Source organism: Hemiscyllium ocellatum, chromosome 22 (genome assembly GCF_020745735.1).
Source record: "Hemiscyllium ocellatum isolate sHemOce1 chromosome 22, sHemOce1.pat.X.cur, whole genome shotgun sequence".
Taxonomy (NCBI): Eukaryota; Metazoa; Chordata; class Chondrichthyes; order Orectolobiformes; family Hemiscylliidae; genus Hemiscyllium; species Hemiscyllium ocellatum.
In genome coordinates this window covers 37,230,967-37,251,025 of record NC_083422.1, presented here as the reverse complement: position 1 = coordinate 37,251,025, position 20,059 = coordinate 37,230,967, and the positions used below count along the sequence as shown (strand labels likewise).

Sequence of the window (20,059 nt, the reverse complement as noted above, 5' to 3'; positions counted from 1 at the left end):
CCTGAAAGTTGTCTCAGGTTTTGCTGCTTTCAGACATGTACAGCTTCAGTCCAGAACTAGAGAGCATAGGTTTAGGCTAAGAGGGGAAAGATATTAAAGGGACCTAAGGGGCAACGTTTTCACACAGAGGGTGGTGCGTGTATAGAATGAGCTGCCAGAGGAAGTGGTGGAGGCTGGTACAATTACAAGATTTAAAAGGCATCTAGATGGGTACATGAATAGGAAGGGTTTAGAGGGATATGGGCTAAGTGCTGGGAAATGGGACTAGATTAGCTTAGGATATTTGGTTGGCATGGATGAGTTGGACCAAAGGGTCTGTTTCTGTGCTGTACATCTCTATGACTTTAAGTTGTGAATGACACAACGAGGAAGATGTCAAAGTAAACACTGAGAATGTAACTTTCAAAAAGAGTTTTGTGATTTACATATGAAAGAAGAGAAACTAAAATGGTCATTCTAACAGATGAGAGACTCAACAATCAAGGTATTTTTCAAGGTATAATTTCAGTTACATCACACTGTAAACTTTTGCTATAAATTCTGTGCCTTACAATTGAGTATTCCACAACCATCTGATGAAGGAGCGTTGCTCTGAAAGCTAGAGCTTCCAATTAAACCTGTTGGACTATAACCTGGTATTGTGATATATTTAACTTTGTACACCCCAGTCCAACACCGGCATCTCCAAATCAAGTATTTGAGAGAAGTAACTGAAAATACAAGTTAACAACAGATCAAAATCCTGGAACTTCCTCCCCATGACATTGTGGGTCTATCTAAGATGGACTACTGCGGTTCAAGAAGACAACTTGGAGTGAGTAATTAAGTGCCGGTCAGCCAGGGACATCCACCCCTCATGAATGAAAACTAAAAATTGATCAACAGCAATAATGCCATCTTTGATTCTGTCCTGCAATAACCATTCTTTTCACAGACCCTGGGTTAGCCCCTAAAGAGCCTTCAAAGGATTGCTCGTTCTGTGCTGCACCAACAGCACTGTCGGTGAGCTTTACCTCCTTTGCAACCTTTGCTGTTGTTCTAATTCCCAATCTGTCTCCTCCCTCTGTAGAATAACATGGTGGAATGTCCTGAGATCCACAGTGATTCCCCAACTTTATTTAATCTCACCCTCTCCGTCCCTTGGGAAGGGATTGACAGTGGGAGTGAATGCAGCAGGTTTGCAGAGGGAACAACAAGCACCCCAAGTACAGCCGCAGTGTGTCTGTGCAGTGACTTTATACTCCAGAAATCACCCTGGCTACATGTAAATTGCATCGTTAGTCTTAAAATTGAGTTGAACCAAAGTGAGCTATTTTTGAAAGATGTCTCATTTATTTACTTGAGTATTTCCAATGGGTAAGAAATGCATAGTAACAAAATATTATACCACTTAGGAAGCAGATCATTTTGTTCTTTGTTATTATATTCAAGTTAGGCAGCTGCCCTTTGATTATCCCACATCATGTAATGGTAAATCATGCTAACCTAACTAAAAGGTGACGTGGTAGAAGGCACGATGGATCACCTCCACAACCTGGGTATTGGAATGGAATTGTAACTGAGTGAAGTGCCCCAGAAATTTGCTCCAGAGTCTTCTGATCTGCACAAGTAACTCAGCCTGAATGTTCGTGCTGACAAACTAAGTTTAAAGGTGGCAGAGAAGAACAGCCAAAACTCAAAGCCTTGGATGGGCAATGAAGCACCACCGAGATTTGAGTTCATGAAATCCAGTTCGAGAACTTAAGTGTGTCTAGCACCTTTAACATAATAAAACATTAAAGTCCTTTACAAGTGCTTTATGAAAGCTCAAGGTTAAAGGCAGTGGAATGTGAGAGGCCAGCTAGGCATGGTGAAATAAGAAAGGAGTAGACACGATGGCCTACATATCTACCTACCATTCAATGTGCCAATGCCTATTCTTCACTTCCAAGTTCACTTTCCCACCCTCCTCTCCATATTCATTGATTCCCTGAGGTCAAAATCCATTCAATTTTGTGATGTGAAGAATTCTGTGGATTCCCCAAGTTAAAGGATGTCTTCTCAACTTAGTCCTAAATAATTTTCCCCTTATTGTGAGACTGTGCATTCTATGTACTTCCCAACCAAAGGAAGAACCTCAGTGTTTGCTTCCATCAGAATCTTGTATGTTTCAAAGAGGTTGTCTCTCCTTCCTCTAAACAACAAAGAGCAACATAGACTCAAATTTAATCAATCCCTTATCAGAGATCAACCTTCTCATCCCAGAGTTCAAGTGAGCCTTGACTTTAATGCAGGCATATCCTTTCTTAAACATTGTATGACAAGTCCCCAGATAAGGTTCCCCAATTTGCTACAGTTCCAGATGGCAGATCCAAAATCATTAAACTCCCAGGTGACAAAAGATGAATTGGTTATTTATCCACACTCTCGATTAGTCACAACGAAGTTAATTTTTTCAAAAGCTTTCCTTCCCTTTTGGATACCTTTCTCCCAGACCAAACAAATTTTGAAGTGTAGATAGTCAAACATTACGGCCACTACACTGGATGTTACTAATAGTATTAATACTGTTAATTTCAAGATTCTTTGAGAGTTAACTGAAATTCCTTTTGTCCTAATTCTTTCCACAGTGACTGGCTGGCAGCACTTGGAGTGAGAAAGAAATAGTCCCTTTTCTTACCTGCAGTGCAGATGTGTTTAATGGCTGTTCTCAAAGCTGTATCTTTCTCCGCACATTAATCCACACACAAGGGCATCAGGCTATTAACACTCAGGCTAGGGTTGAAGCTCACTTTTAACCCCATGTTCTGTTTATCCTTAGAAGGAGAAAACACCAGCATATCTACAGAAAATGGCTTCTGCCTAAGAGGGGATTAGATAGTCAGCATCTCTATTTCTTCCTGGTCAGACTTTCCATTTGAAGTTTCTCTGACTTTAACAAGCTTTACATTCCACTATGCCACCTATTTTGGTGTAAGACTTCTTAACTCTTGCACTGCAATCTCCTTTTAAATGCTCTTTGCCTTCCTAATTGCTTGATGTACTTGCATAGTAACTTTGCATTCCATGTATGAGCATGTCCATGTCCCTATGAATATCAACATTTATAAGTTCCGCATCTTTTTTAAAACAAACATTCAGCTTTTCTATTCTTATGACGAAAATGAATAAATAACTTCACAATTCACCACATTAGATAACATTTGCCTCTTAATTTCCCAGTCATTTAACTTGACTATCCATCCTTGGAGCATCTTTGTGTCCTCCTTACTCTGTACTCCTACTTGGCTTTGTATTACAGAGCATCATCCGAGTCTTTAATATAGTTTGCAAATAGCTGAGGCCCTAGCTATTGCGCAGCCTGACAACTTGAAAACTACATATTTGTGTATTATTTGCTTCCTGTTTGTTAATCAGCCCCCATCCATGCTAATATTCACTCCCAACTTGAGGACCCCTTATCTGCCACATCTGTGTGGCACTTTTTTGTTGCATATCTTTCAGAAATTCAAGTATAACCAAGGTTCCCTCCTAGTTATGTTCTGAAAAAAATGCAAACGAATTTGTAAAACACTCTTTCCTTTTCACAAAACCATAATGACTTTGTTCGATCATACAACACTACAGTTTTCTACATGTATTAATAAGACTTCCAATATAGATTCCAGCACTTTGCCGATTATTGAAGTCCGGCTAAACATCCTGTGGTGCCCTGTCTCCTTTATTCCTCCTTTCTTGAATTGTCAACATGAGATTGATGTCACCATCTGGGTTGGGTAAGTGAAGCATTTATCTATAGCAGTGGCCTGTGGTATGAGACAGAAAGTTCATCTGTGTTTTTCTCACTTTGTCCAGTTCCTAGTTGGAAGAAGAGTCATTGAGGCCATTATGATTAGTCAAAGAGTCTTAACTGGAAAAGAATGAGCAGTAGATTCCCTTTATCATCTTGGCCAAAGGAGAGAAATGGGCTAGTGAGCATAGAACAGTACAGCGCGGTACAGCCCTTTTGGCCCTCAGTATTGTGCCAACCTTTTATCCAGCTCTAAAAGCATACTAACCTATGTACCCTTCATTTTACTGTTAACCATGTGCATATCCAAGAGTCACTTAAATGTCCCTAATGCATCTGACTGTACTACCACTGCCAGCAGTGAATTCCACATACCGATCACTCTGTGTGTAAAGGACCTACCTCTGACATTGTCCCTAAATCCTTCCTCCAATCACCTTAAAATAATGCCCCCTTGTGATAGCCACTTCTGCCCTGGGAAAAAGTCTCTGACTATTCACTCTATCTATGCCTCTCATCATCTTGTAACTTCTATCAAGTCCTTCTTCCTCCTTCACTCTAATGAGAAAAGCCCTAGCTCCCTCAATCTTTCTTCATAAGACATACCCTCCAGTCCAGGTGGCATCCTGGTAAATCTCCTCTGCACCCTCACTAGCTTCCATATCCTTCCAAGCGACCAGAAATGAACACAATATTCCAAGTGTGGTCTAACCAGGGATCTATAGAGTTCTGGCATAACCTCCTGGCTCTTAAATCCAATTCCCCGGCAAATGAAAGCCAACAAACCATATGTTGTAACAACCCTATCCACTTGGGTGGCACCTTTGAGGGATCTATGTACAGGGACACCAAGATCCCTCTGTTACTCCACACTGCCGAGAATCCTGTCTTTAACCCTGTATTCTGCATTCAAATTCAACCTTCCAAAATGAATCACTTGATACTTTTCCAGGTTGAAATCCATCTACCACTTATCAGCCCAGATCCACAGCCTGTCAATGTCCCGTTGCAACTTACAAAAGTCTTCCATGCTATCCACCACTCCACCAACTGTAACCCATTCCTGCTCACTTTCTGAATGAGCCTACCATGGGGGATCTTATCAAAGGCCTTGCTAAAACCCATGTACACCACATTCACTGCTCTACCGTCATCAATGTGTTTTGTCACACCCTGAAAGAATTCAGTAAGGTTTGTGAGGCATGACCTGCCCCTCTCAAAGACATGCTATCACGAATCAAACTATGGTTTTCCAAATAATTATAAATCCTGTGTCTCAGAATCCTTTCCAATAATTTACCCACCACAGACATAAGACTCACTGGTCTGTAATTCCCAGGATTATCTCTCTTCCCTTTCTTGAACAAGAGAATGTTTGCCACCCTCCAATCATCTGGCACTACTCCAGTGGACAGTGAAAATGTAAAGATCATTGCCAAAGGCGCAGCAATCCCTTCCCCCACTTCTGTAGAGAACTTGGGTATATCCTGTCTGGCCCAGGGAACTTATTTCTCCTTATGTTTTCAAAGTTTTCAGCATATCCTCCTTAACATCAAACTGTTTGAATGTAACAGCATCTCTAACGTTGTCCTCACAAACGTCAAGGTCCCTCTGACTAGTGAACACTGAAGCAAAGTATTCATTTAGGACCTTCCCTGACTCCAGGCACAAGTTCCCTCTATCCCTGATCAGCCCTACCCTCACTGTGGCCATCCTCTTATTCCTCACATAAGTGTAGAACACCTTAGGATTTTCCTTAATCCTACCCGCTAAAGCTTTCTCATGCCCCCTTCTAGCTTTAAGTCCATTCTTCAGTTCCTTCCTGGCTACCTTGTAACCCTCTAGAGCCCTGTCTGATCATTGCCTCCTCAACCTTCAGTAAGCTTCTTTCTTCCTCTTGACTAGATGTTCCACATCCCTTGTCACCCAAGGTGCCTTCACCCTACCATCCTTTCCTTGCCTCAGTGGGACAAACCTATCCAGCACGATCAGCAAATGCTCCCTTAACAGCCTCCACATTTCTATTGTGCATTTCCCTGAGAACACCTGTACCCAATTTAGGAGTCCCAGTTCCTACCTAATAGCATTGTAATTCCCCCTTCCCCAATTAAGTACTTTTCCATAACGTCTGCTGTTTTCCCTGGAGTGTCGGAGGCTGAGGGGTGGCTTTGTAGATGTTTACAAAATCATGAGGGGCATGGATACAGTAAATAGACAAAATCTTTTCCCTGGGATCAGGGAGTCCAGAACTAGAGGGCATAGGTTTAGGGTGAGCGGGAAAGATGTAAAAGAGACCTAAGGGGCAACTTTTTCACACAGAGGGTGGTATGTTATGGAATAAGCTACCAGAGGAAGTGGTGGGGATATGGGCCGGGTGCTGGCAAGTGGGACTAGATTGGGTTGGGATATCTGGTCAGCATGGACAGGTTGGATTGAAGGGTCTGTTTCCATGCTGTACATCTGTAAGACTATAGTAAAGGTCAGGGAGTTGTGACTGAAATGCTCTCCACCAAGAGATCTGACACCTTGCCTGGTTTGTTGCCAGGCACCAAATTCAATGTGGCCTCCCCTCATGTCAGCCTATATACATATTGAGTCAGGAATCCTTCCAAGGCGCACCCAACAAAAACTGCTCCATTCAAACTTTTTAAACTAAGGAGGTTTCAATCAATATTACGGAAGTTAAAGTCACCCATGACGACAATCCTGTTACTTCTGCACCTTTCCGAAATTTGCCTCCCAATCTGTATCTCTGTTGCTTTGCGGGGGGGGGGGGTTGCAGTGTCTGTAGAAAACACCCAATAAAGTGACTGCTCCTTTCCTGTTTCTGACTTCCACCCATACAGACACTGAACAAATCCTCCTTGATGACCTCCCTTTCTGCAGCTGTGATACTTGTGAGATCCTTTTGGAGTTGTGGATAACACAAAATCACTTCTTTGTGATAGAATTGTAGTTGTATGCCATTCCTCAAAATTAAAGGTGCACTATTGTACTAAAAATGCATTCATCGGAAGTAATTCAGTATGGAGGCGGTGGCAGAATGGTATTACCCCCAGAGAGCCAGGCTAATGCTCTGGGGACATATGTTCAAAACCCACCTCAGCAGATGGTGAAATTTATTAAATTCAGAATTAAAAAGGACTTTAAAAAGGAATAAATGAGGACTTTGTAACCACGGTCAATTGTTGTCAAGACCTGACCTGATTCACTTATGTTCTTCTGGGAAGGATATTTGCCACCCTTACAGTCTGTCCTACATATGACATGAGATCCACAGCAATTTGGTTGACTCTTAACTGCCCACTGAAATGGCCTTTTAAACCACATAGCTCAAGGGTACCTAGAGATGGACAACAAATGCTGGCCTTGCATCCTGCCAAAAAAAGAAGAAAAATGATGTTTCTATGTTGTAATCTTCTGTGGTATCTCTCGGTGACGGACTGTAGTAATTTCCATTTTATGTCCCAATTTAGAAAACATTTCCTTACTCAGAAACATTAATTATGAAGCTTTCTGGGAGATACTGAAAATTTTGAATGGGGACACTTACTTCCTTGTATTATATTCTACAAGCAATGCAAATAAGCGTATGTAATCTGGTCAGAAGTCTAAAAGATTCTGTCTGTTCTTATAAAATATGGTGAGCTGATTTCAAAAAGTCCTGCTCTGTATTGTGATGACTAAAATAAAGATTAGATTTCATCTACTTGAAATTATTTCAATTTTTTAGATACTTGGGCGGGGGAGGAGAGGGCTAGTCATTTAGCTGAGTGGGCTGGTTTATGATGCAGAGTGATGCCAACAGCATGGGTTCAATTCTCACACTGGCTGAAGTTACCACAAAAGACTCTTCTTCACAACCTTTTCCCTCACCTGAGGTATGATATCCCTAACGTTAAACAGCCATCACTAGTCGTCTCTCTCTAATAAGCCCTATGATCTGGTAAGACTTTACCTTTATTTCTATAAATTTATTAGTTTCTACCTCAAATCCAAAGAAAATAATATGCTTTATTCATATTTTCATCTGTCTAGACCTGTCAGCTTAATTTAGTCTTGCATATTTTCCCTCTCACAATTGTTATTTCTGATGTTTCCATTGTTTCTTGGTAGATATAAAGTTAACCAAGTGAAGAATTGTTACTGAGATAACATTGTTAATGAAGTTTATTTTGGCAACTTAATGTGATGCAATTCATTTTGCACAAAACGAAGGTGTATGTAAGGGTTAATGTTCCTTGAATGAACTAGCTCACAATCTGATGATGTGCCAAGTTCTAATGACTCACATATGGAGCCTTAATTTTGACCAAATTATTTGTTTAAGCCTCTTGGGAATATGCCATCAGTGCAGTTTAGCATTAGACATACAAGTCATGCATTAGACAAATGCATGAGGATATAACAGCCCTCTAATTGAAAACTGAAGTACAGTAACTATTTTCCAACACAAATTTCCCATTTCTCTCTTTTCACCATTATTTTTGTCCTTCTCTTCACCAAAGTATGTCTGTCTTTCTTTCACATACAGTCTTAATCTGTGTTTCTGCCTGTCTCTGTATCTTTCTGGCTCTGATTTGTGGTGTCTCTCACTCTTAATTTTTGTAGCTTTCTCAGTCTGTTTTTGGCTTTTATTTTTGTCTATCTCTGCCTCCTTACACACCTGTATACACTGGCACTTGTCATTCTGTTTCTCTCAATACTCTGAGTTTTTAATGGTATACTCTATTCTGAATTATTGCTGAATCAAAAATCACACCACACCAAGTTATAGTCCAACAGGTTTATTTGAAATCACAAGCTTTTTCAGCACTGCTCCTTCGTCTGGTGAAGGATCAGAGGGCATTACTGTGAAACCTTGTGATTTGAAATAAACGTGTTGGACTAAACCTGGTGTTGTGATTTTTGACTTTGTCCCTGAAAAAAGATTAACTTTGAAGTTGATAAAATGTCAAATTTCTTTGCTATGTTAAGAAAATGCACAATTTTTAAAAATATGCTAGAGACTTATTTGTGATGTTTCACTTTCTAACTTAACACCTGTGCATTTCCCAATAATTTAAGAAGTTGTAATCAAGTGAAACATTCAGTTGTTTGTATTTCCTGGTGTTGGCTGTGAAAATACTTCAATCTGATTGGCTGTTTACCCTGCTTGATGACATCACCGTTGCTGGGTTCCTAGTCACCCACTTGGTTTGCTACTGGATTCAAATTGACAGCTGGAAAGTATAAGGTCATGCTATAGATCTTTCTGGGAAGCTTTCTTTGAGATCATGACTTTGTCACTGACCACAAAAGCCAAGCCAAGATGTTTTCCTCTCCTCTTTTTCTCCTGTTTTCTTGTGTGTGTGTTTTCCCTCCAGCTTCTCCCACCACTCCTTCTGTTTATACATTCTCTCTACCTAATCACAGAAGAAATTGCTGCAACCGTGGTTGGCTTTTGCCACCACCCAATGCGGAAGTGGTGTAGCCTTGGAACTAAACTTTGATGCAACCACTGAACTGAAATTACAGTCCTGCCACCTTCCTTCAGTTTACAGAGGTGAATCACAAGCTATTATAGGAATGTCTACCTGTTATATTCCATAAGTTGGAGTACTTGTCCAACTAACTGACTTTTATGTAAGGCAACCTTGGAGGGGTTGAATTGCTTCAGTAGCTCTTCATTCAAAGTCCATTCTTAGATCAGCCTACTCAGAATCTGTTCTGCCACATGCAAAAGCCTGCTTGTTTGCACAACAACAGAGATCAAACCTGGTCCTCAATAGAATTTTAATTGCAATTAAAAGCAAACAGTAGCGATTACTGAGGATGATATTAGAATTGAGAGGCTACACAACAATGGAAAGACAACAGATTGGAACTGTCTTCTCCATAAGTTAGCAATTTATTGAGGGTGTGACCCAGCAAAGGTGCTTTAAAATTATGATGTGGAGGTAGGGTAGACTTGGAAGATTTTCCTTTTTAGTCAGGGGAACGTGGGAAACTAAACATATCGACATAGTCACCAATAAATCCAATCAGGAATTCCAGTGAAATGTCGTTGTTGAGGCAGTGGTTACAACGTGGAACTTGCTGTCATAAGAAGTGGTTGAGGTGAATAACATTGTTGAAATTAAAGGGAAATTCAATAAGCGCATGTTGGACAATGGAGTAGAAGGAGAACTTGAGTGATTAGATGAAAAATTGTGCCAGGAATCATGTGTGGACGTACATGCTGTCATCGACTGGTTTAAAGGTTTGATAATGAACTGTTAATTTTATGTGAAATTAGGAAAATAATCCATCTTACATTCTCATGAAACATTTTTCTCACTGGGATGTAAGCTTCACACACACAACCCTTTTTACTACTTGCATTACTCTGCAAGATGAAATTTGTATACGCTAATGCAATGCACCAATAAAATTACGTTTTCTTGGTCAGAAATGAGATGTGGCCTTTGCTGACTGGGCCAGCATTTTTTTTTGTCCATTTCTATTGGTATTGAGGCAGTGATGGTGTGTTGCCTTTTGAGCAACTGCAGTCCATTGGCTGTAGGTAGACCGACTGCCATTTGGAAGAAAGTTCCAGGAACCTGAAGGGAGAAAATGTAAAAAGTGTTGGAGGGAATGCCAGTCAAGTGCGTTGCTTTGACCTGGATGGTGCTAACCTTCCCGAGTGTTGTTGGAGCTGCACTCATCCATGCAAATAAGGAGTGTTTTATCATAACTCCTGATTTGTGCTTTGTGGAATGTGGACAGGCACTGGGGAGAGAAGAAGTGAGTTGCTGCCAAATTTCTAGATTGCTCTCATAGCCAAAATATTTATGTGGTTGGGACAGTTGAGATTTTGGTAAGTGGTAACCCTGTGATGTTAATAGTAGCGGATTAAGTGATGTATTGAACGTCAACGTGTGACAGTTAGACTCTACCTTGTTGCAGATGCTCATTGCTTGTTTTCTGTATCTTGCAAATGTTACTTACCGGCCCAAGCTTGAACATTGTCCAGATCTTTCTGCATCTGAATGTGTTTGCATCAGTATTTGAGGAGTTTGAATGGTGCTGAACATTGTGCGATCATCAGCAAACATCCACTTCTAGTCTTATGATGGAAGGAGGGTCATTGTTGAAGCGGGACAATGATTGCATTTAGGAAACTGGACTAATGAACTCCTGAAGGGATGTCTTGGAACTGACCTGACTGACCTCTAACAACCACAGCCATCCTTCTTTGTGCGAGACTATGGCTCTAACTCAGAGAGATTTCGCCTGACTCACATCTGCACCAGTTTTGTTTGAGCAGTTGATGCCATACTGTCTTGAATACTGTTTTGATATCAAGTAATTTCTCTCCCCTCAACTCTGGAGCTCAATCCGTTTGTCCATTTTTGGACCAAGGCTGATATAAAGTTGGGGTTTTGTTTCAAAAAAATCTGGCAAAGTGAATTGGCTGGAAAATTTTATTATCTTTAAAAATACCTGATCGAAAATTGCAGGTGGTGTTTTTGTACTCTGCATTCTTAGTTTATAACTGGAAAAAATGCAGTTAATTGATATTGATCTATCTCGCAAAAAGAATTTGTTTGTACTTAAAGGTCAATCTCTCCCAAGCAGACATTTCCTGTTGCATAATGAATAGAAGCATGTTTTCTAATGAATTACGTTTAGTCTATTTGCTTGTTTCTTTGGAATTCAATTCCTGATTTGTTGCTGAAGCATGAATTGAAATGTATGTGCCCCCCCTCAAAAAAATGAACATTTCTACATTAATAACGAGATCTGACTTGGTAAAATAATGCCAAAGCTTGGATACGTCTTGTGTTGAGGAGGCCAGAGAACTAGTTCTGAGTTAACCTGGAATGCATATTTCCATTTTGCAATCTTATCCTAATTGCTTGAGGCTGTTTCCATGATGGTGTGATACACCAATCTGCCTTGACTTGAAGTAAGTCATACAACTGATACAGATCAGCATGATATAATTGAATGGGAGAATAAGCTTGCGGGGTTAAATGGCCAATTCCTGTTCCTTTGTTGCATTGGCATCTCATAAAGGACTCTGGGCTAAGGGTTACCAAATAAAGAAATGGTTTAGAAACTGATCTGTCGAAAAATGATTTTAGATTAAGCAATGTAACAATAGCGGGACATTGCCTAACCTGGATTTGTGGGGTACAGGGAGAACTAAAGTAGAAAGTGAAAAGGATGAAATGCTTTTAAGCCTGATGCTTAATTAATGCTGCTGCATAATGTAGAGAACTGAATTCAAACAGAGAGATAGGGAGATGTTAAATGTTTTTGATCTGTGTCAGTTATGGTTTACTTCAGGTTTAAGTCCAACAGATTTACCTTAAAACACAAGCTTTCAGAGCCTCACTCCATCAGGTGTTAGTGAGAGAGGGAGACCTTAGACACACAATTTATAAGTAAAAGATCAAAGGGTCATACAACTGATGCAAATGACTTGAATACACCAAAGATGGATGTTAAGTCTTTAATCGGTTAGAATGGTGGTGCAGGATTTGATTGATTAAGATGCAAATCACAGAATTTCTTTCAAGTCACTGCCCCGAGATAACTTAAGGTTTATCAGTATAAAAGAGATGACATCTCAGATCAGACAATGTATTTTAGGCGTAAGGTGTTGTTTAGAGTCTGTCTGTGTCTTAACCTGGAGTCAGACTGCTTTTATTTCCAAAGTAAGATCGGCAACATTCTCATTTTATTATAAACAACAATAAGGGTAGATAATTTTTCCTTCGCCGGTGTCAGAGTCCTGTTCTGGGCTTCGCTGGCTGGCCAACTCTTTGACCATGCTGCCCTCTGAAGATACTGCCACTCCGGACCCCATTGATGCTGCCTTTCTAATGAATGAACTCTCTTTAAAAGCTAAGTATAAGCTAAAACTTAAAAAAAAAACTGAGAAGAGGAAAGGGTTAGAAAAGGAAAAGAGAAGAACAAGCAGATAAAGAGGAAAGACGAGGATGATGCCATTGTTATATCAAAACATTAAACCAAAGTATTAGAAGTCCACTCAAGTGCATATAGAGCATCCCTTGGCAGCATTGTGAAGAAGCTAAGTTATCTATGGTGTCGAGCCCAATATTCATCCCTCAAACAAACATCAGAGAAACAAATTTCCTGGTCATTACCACAGTCTTGTTTATGGGAACTTCCTGTGCACAAATTGGGTATTGCATTTCCCACATGAAAATAGTGGAAATCTTTATTGATTATAAAATGCTTACGGACATTGAGGTTTTGAGAGCCACTATATAAATGCAAGACTTTGTTTCCTGTCTGCCTTTCTGTAATATGATTAGCCTGGAAGTAAGCATGATCTTTTGTCCTATAAGGCGAAGAAAGATTATTTTTTAGTTTTGTGTACCTCCTTTTTACATCATCTTGAAACATCTCTTGACACATTCATTGCAATGATTGAACGAATGGCAGAAACATGGACTACAAATCATGGCTAACAAAATTTTGTTGACCATGTTCTGGTTGGAAGGTTTAAGCTACAGGGAAAGGTTGAATAGACTGGGGCTATTTTCCCTGGAGAGTCGGTGGGTGGGGGTGGGGGGACTTAATGGAGGTTTAGAAAGTCGTGAGGGGCATGGATAGAATAAATAGACAAGGTCTTTTTCTTGGGGTGGAAGTCCAAAACTAGAGAGCATATGTTTAAGTTGAGAGGGGAAGGATTTAAAAGGGTCCTAAGGGACAACTTTTTCACACAGTGGGTGGTACATGTATGGAATGAGCTGCCAGGGAAATGGTAGAGGCTGGTATAATTACAACATTTAAAAGGCATCCAGATGGGCATATGAATAGGAAGCGTTTAGACGGATATGTGCCAAATGCTGACAAATGAGACTAGATTTATTTAGGATACAGTTAAAAATCACACAACACCAGGTTACAGTCCAGCAGGTTTATTTGGACATACATTTTGGAGTGCTGCTCCTCGGTCAGCTACTTATTGGGGCAGTATCATAGGACACAGATTTTATAGTAAAAGATCAAAGTGTCATACAACTGATGTGATGTATTGAACAAACCTAGATTGCTGTTAAGTCTTTAATCACTTAGAATGGGTTGCAGGTTTTGATTCATTAATATGAAAATCCCAGAACATCTTTGAAGTCACATTCCCGAGATAATTTAAAGTTTTATAAAAAATGGTGACATCTCAGCTCATACGATTCATTAAAGGTGTGAGGTTAGAGTCTGTCTGTATCCCAACCTTGAGTCAAACTGGTTCCATTTCCAAAGTAGGAATTTATAAAATGTCACATGGACTGAGTGTCGACAGATTGCGTGCTTTTTGAACAAAATAGAATGTGTCTGCAAATATTCTGCAAATGCAGATTCACCCCATAGACTTGTGTGAGTATATGTGTGTCCGTGCTCTTGATAGAATGTGTGCACAAGTGTGAAGGAGTATATGCCTGTGAGAGGGTGTGTGTGTGTCAGAGAGAGAGAGAGAGAGAGAGCATGTGTATGAGAGTGTGTGTGTGTGTGTGTAGTGGGGTCACTGGTAGTGTGACATGAACCCAAGATCTCATGGGTACTGAACTTTACTATCAGCCTCTGCTCAGCAACTCTGCATTGTTCAGGATAGCTGGTCAGCATAGATGAGTTGGACTGAAAGGTCTGTTTCCATGCTGTATATCTCCAACTCTTACGTTGCTGTAGAGTGGTACCCTGAAAAGTTATGGAATAGTTTCCAACTTTGAAAAGACCACATGGAAGGTGAAAAGTGATGGCAGTGTAAAACAAAAAGAAGAGTGACAACAAAGTGTTAGAGCTAATAAAAGGAATAGTGTAATTTGGGAATGATGACTCATTGAGTACTTGTGGATCATATGCGAAGTAAATAGTTATCGACAACACTATTATTTACTTGTTATTCTTTAAGTGAAACTGCTCTTTCAATGTTTGTAAATCATTCAAAAATTTCTCATATGAAATAAACTTGAAGGATTCTAATAAATGACTGTCTTCCTTTCTCTTTCATTCTTGTCTCAACTAGTAAATTTTGCTCATCCCAAGGACTCTGGTGCAGATCCTTGGAAACATTCCAGTGTTTCCTTTCCTGCTTATCTTGTTCCCATCTTGTCAATGCCATTAACTTCACATAAATAAAGATTTAATGTGATAAAATGTTCCCTTTTTCAGTTGCTCTATCCGAAGGATCTTCAGTTTTTTTAATATGTAGTGGATAATTTTGACGGTATGTCTGAGCATTTTCTCAGTAAAGATGATTTGTCTCATCTTCTGAGGGATGATGAGTCAGTAATTTGAAATTTGAGCAGCTCAGCGTGCTGGCAAAATGGATAAGCAACCAGTAGCAAAACTCTTTTATCATATAATCTCTAGCTTCATTGGCTGCAACAAAGCTGGGAACAATCAAGTTTGCTTCTTGGGAAATGTTTTCCAACCTCTGGACTCTATTTGACCTAAGCCATTATTTTCTCCTTTTTTAGAATCTGATTGGCCCTGCAGGCTGTCTGAAAAGTTAATAAGCAAATAAACAGTTGATCAGTCCCTCTTTGTTCCTATTCATGGGGCAAATCAAAAATGATTTTCTCAAAAAGTTAACCTTTTCAGCAAATGTAGAGGGTCAGCTTCAGCAAGCAAATAAATATTTGGTTTGTCTAATCTTGTATCTGAATTTGTTTTTTGTTCCCCCCCCCCCCCCCCACCATTCAGTGACTGGTATGCGTCAGATGAGGTCTTTGATTTTTTTTTCATGAGTACCTCAGATGTTGTGATTGCTTTGCTGAGCTTTAAACTGAAAATGGAGTCTAGATCAAAATGGTGCTCAAAGTAAATGCCATTTAAACTCCAGATGCAAATAGAAATAAAGGGTGAGCTTTTGGTGTTGATTTAAACAATGTGATTTTGGACCAGTCACCAATATAATGTGTGTGATTTTCCTCCCCATCATTGTCAGCCCTCAGTCAAGCCATCAAAAAGAAAGATGTGCCATTGTGGGGTGGGGGTGAGGGCGGGAGGGAGAATCAGTTTGACTTTAGTAAAGTTTTAAATTGATATGGGTGGGTCAGCCACTGGTTACATGCCGTGTCCAATTGACAATTAGGTGGCCAAACCAACAACAATATTTATTTATCTCCTTCCAAAGTTATAAGTTATCCCTCTGGGAGCAAAATTAAGTTTGGAGTAAAATTGTTGATGATGTCCCAAGTCAAATTATACCTCTCCGTGCACAGGAATTTCTCCACTATAATGGGATTGGAATTTAATTGCACTATGGGTGGAAATTGAGCTGTGGTTCAATGGAAGGGAAACTCAGAACGTTGAACCTTCCCCTGTTGACTGCTTGCTGGCATTTAACTCCAAACTTTAAACATTCATAATTTTGAATGAGATGTTCTTGATTTGTACATTTTTGTTGGTAGTTATCTACAAAGCCATAGCAAATTTCCAATTGAGTCAAGCACATTTTAAAAAGGACTGTAAAAGTTATTACTGAAAATCAGCAACAGATGCTGAGAGTATACTACTACCTTTTGGCAGTATTACACTTGGCACAGTACAGTGGGTATGGCATGTGCTGTCAATTGTCTTTTGGTAATAATAAGATTTTATGAAAAATGTATTAATGTATTAAGACAGTTGGATCAACTTTCAGTTACATGGGCAAATTACTTTAAAACACATTGCAAAACGTGATGATGGATTTCGTATGAATTATCTGTGCTGTCACTTTGATATCAGTAGAACTTATGGATGCATACACTTTTCATAAAATATGTACTCAAATTGTGAAACTTCAATCACCAGCATATTTCAACTGGTTGTATTTGGATAAAGCATGTAGCAATCATTGCAGAGTGAAGTATAGTTAGCAACCAAGACTTTTACTGTGAATGTTGTAATTTTTCTTTTCTCCTGATTGCACATTCAGTCCAGTCATGATTGATTTTTGTTTGCTGCATACTGTTTCAGTTAAGTAACTTGCTACATGAATCAGTTTTTGCATTTATTAATAAATTGCATTATGTTTTAATTTTGTCTATTTCTCCAATAAATAGAGGTTCAGTTGTGCAATCTTTTCTCATAACCAGGTGCCAAAGTGCTGAAATCATCCTTGATGATCTTCTGAACCAAACACTGTGTTCATGTTGCATCATGCTTCATCTCAAATTGCATCAGTTATGAAGATTGGTATAAGTCCTGTGCCAAATGAAATGCCACATGTATGTAATAACATTTTAAAATTCTACTTTGAAGCTCTCAATAATCGAAAGTCTACAGCTGGAAGTGAATCTTCAGAATGGGCCATTTTGTGTTTTTGGACTTTCTGTCTGCAGTAGCTTTCAATGATTTATAATCTCGTATCATTTCTTTCCAGGCAGAGTATGAAGTTATGCCAGATGAAAAACGTGAGGAAAAAGGACAAGAAATGATCAGTAAATACCTCACCCCAGAGGTAAGGATTCAGCATTAATATGAACATCTACTCACCATCCATTCTGTGTTGAGACAATAATTTAATTTTGCAAATAATTCAGAGCTGAACTCGCACTTAAAAGCTGATGGGACTAAATCCTACTCCTCGTATGTATAATTATTCTGAGGCCAGGGTTAGTCTAAACTTATGAACATAGCAGCAACACTAAACATAAATCTGATCTTAGACGTGCTTTCGTTGGATTCACATGATAATGGGTGAATATTAAAGCAACCTGAAGGTGAAAGACCGTTCAGACTTTTCTAGCACTGGAGGAAAAACTCTATTTTGACTTCCTGTGTTCCTGAAAATATCTTTGTATCAGGAACAAATTATTTGAATTCAACATACCTGCATAGAAACAACAAATTGTCCAATGGACAATCCTAGGTTTACAATAAAATTAAGAACAGTTACCAGATCCCTTCCAAAAATGATAAATTCTAATACACACAGGTAGGAGGTAGAATTTGGATAGCAAAGATTAGAAAAACTATATGTTAGTCTCATGAATTGTATTTCTGGCCTGCTTATCCCTTTATGGCCACTTTTCCTATGCTAATGTTTAGTTGTGTTCCAAGTATTTTTTGTGTACTGGGGCTATCTCTGTTGATTTAAGAAGCTTTCAAGGTATCAGCAAGTAAAAATTATTCTGCTGGATTAGGTGACGAACCCATTATGTTTCTGTCTAGGTAGTCCCATACAATCTATCATTGTAGATGCTTTTTAATGGTTTTGAAATCTCATACATGATAAAACTTTGAATAACTAATTACATGTTATCAATAACATCATTAGTGAAAGAATATTATGCCCAATTGTTGGCCTCTGTAGAAAAATATGAAAATGAATATATGAAAACAGTATTTGGACCATTATGTCCCATCTTCTCAGAAAATGATTAACCTACTATTCTTCAGAAAAACATTCCAAAAGAGTTTCTACAACGTGGGCAAATACAACTGATACACTGCAGCTAGAGTATTTCAGCCATTCTTCCTTGTTGAAGATATATTTATATTTCTTGGCATTCTCCATTGTCAGTTTGGGAAACACTAATAATAAATAATATGCTGGGTATATTACTCGTATCTTTGAGGATTATGCTTAATAAGTAATTGAGCAAAAGCAGGAATAAACAAGTGACGTCTTTTGGTCACTAAATCCCAAATAATTCCTTACTAGACATTTATCTCATATGATTCTACCATATAAAAATAAATGCTTCCTGCTTTTTAAAATTTCTGGTGGAAGACAATACATTTTCAAGGGAAAACGTATTACCTAATTCAGAAATTAAATGGGCATTTGTCATGCAGCCACTCAATAAGGGTAGATAAGGGAGCTTTCATGTCTGCCTTACTACCGTGTAAAGTGAATATGCAGCATTGGAGAAAACATAAACTGGAGTGGTATCGGATGGGAAGAATAATTGAAGAGAGTAATCTGCTGGGCTGGGGCCTTGGTCAGGTAGAAAGATAAGGAGGGAGAAGAGCATGGACCAGGAATGATTGAATCTGAATTAGTGAGGGGGGAGGTTAATGTATGAGGCAGCAGTTAACATTAACATGGAAATGACACATGACACAAGCTATGGAAGAGTTTGGTTTGTGACGGTTTCAGAGATTGATGAGAGGGTTATCAATATTACATAGGAAAGCAGAATAAAATGGAACCGCGGAATAATAATGATCATTAGTGATGAACAGGGAGAAGAAAGTTAAGTTTGGCAATAAGAAGGGGAGAAGAGGTGGATGCAGGACCTAACAGAGGATTAAATAATTAGCCAGAAGCCATTGGAGGATGGGCCAAGGGATTAGAGGAGTTGAGAGATCTCTGGCTAAAAGCAGAATACCAATGGAGAAGCAGAATACACAGGATCCCAAATAAGAGGCCAGTGAAAGAACATCCCTGGGGACTAAATGAAATTTGCATAAATGAGGATCACTTTTGTTTTAAAATACTAAAATTTCCTTTTTATAACAAGATGGAAAATCTCCACAGCACTATAGAAATGAAAGTTCGCTATGGCTTAATTTTTCTGCCAAAACTGTATTTCATTATAATTATTGTTGAAATCAGGGCAAACTTTATCATTCTTGATTAGTTTTCTTATGACCATTTGTTGATTTGTTTGCTGTCGTTTAAAATGTGAGCAGCCACACTATTAGAAATATTCCATAGTAGTTCAAATTTCCAGATTTAGTTTTCCTTTGAATCTATGAATAATTCATTTTCTCTCTTTGTGCAGTTACGACCTACGTTTGGTATTCACTGCTATAGAGAGGGACCAGCATTTACTTGCAGTCTAAAAACTATACCTATCTAAATCCCCAATATTTATTCTTTAAGGTGCGCAGGCTATCATCAGTTTTATTGGTTTAGATGTCTGACACCGTGTGTGTAGCATATGGCTCTGAAAGGATTAATTCTGATGGAATGCCATAAATACTATCCACTGTGTAATTTCACGAGGACTAGTAGGGCGAATCAGTGCAGAGTTTGAGGGAGTCAGACTGTAGACCAGTTATCGAGTCATAGAGTTGTATAGCACGGCAACAGACCATTCGATCCAATTCGCTCATGCCATCCAGAAATCCTAAATTAATCTGGTCATATTTGCCAGCATTTGGCCCATATTCCTCCCAACCCTTCCTATTCATATACCCATCCAGATGCCTATTACATTTTGTTGTTGTACTAGCCTCCACCACTTCCTCTGGCAGCTTGTTCCATACATACACCACCCTCAGTGTGAAAAGGTTGCCCCCTTAGTTCCTTTTGCCCTTTAGCTTTGGACTCCTCATCTTCCCCCCCCCCCCCCCCCT

The 20,059-nt window shown here is 39.2% G+C and overlaps 1 protein-coding gene across 1 annotated transcript in view; it reads left to right on the top strand.

Annotated features, from left to right (window-relative positions):
- LOC132826481 (G protein-coupled receptor kinase 5-like) overlaps window positions 1-20,059 on the top strand; it is a 222,639-nt gene that overhangs the window by 110,996 nt on the left and 91,584 nt on the right. Inside the window, exon 4 of the mRNA XM_060842439.1 lies at window positions 17,133-17,210. Within this exon, the coding sequence (XP_060698422.1) occupies window positions 17,133-17,210 (78 nt within the window). The remainder of the gene's footprint in view (window positions 1-17,132; window positions 17,211-20,059) is intronic.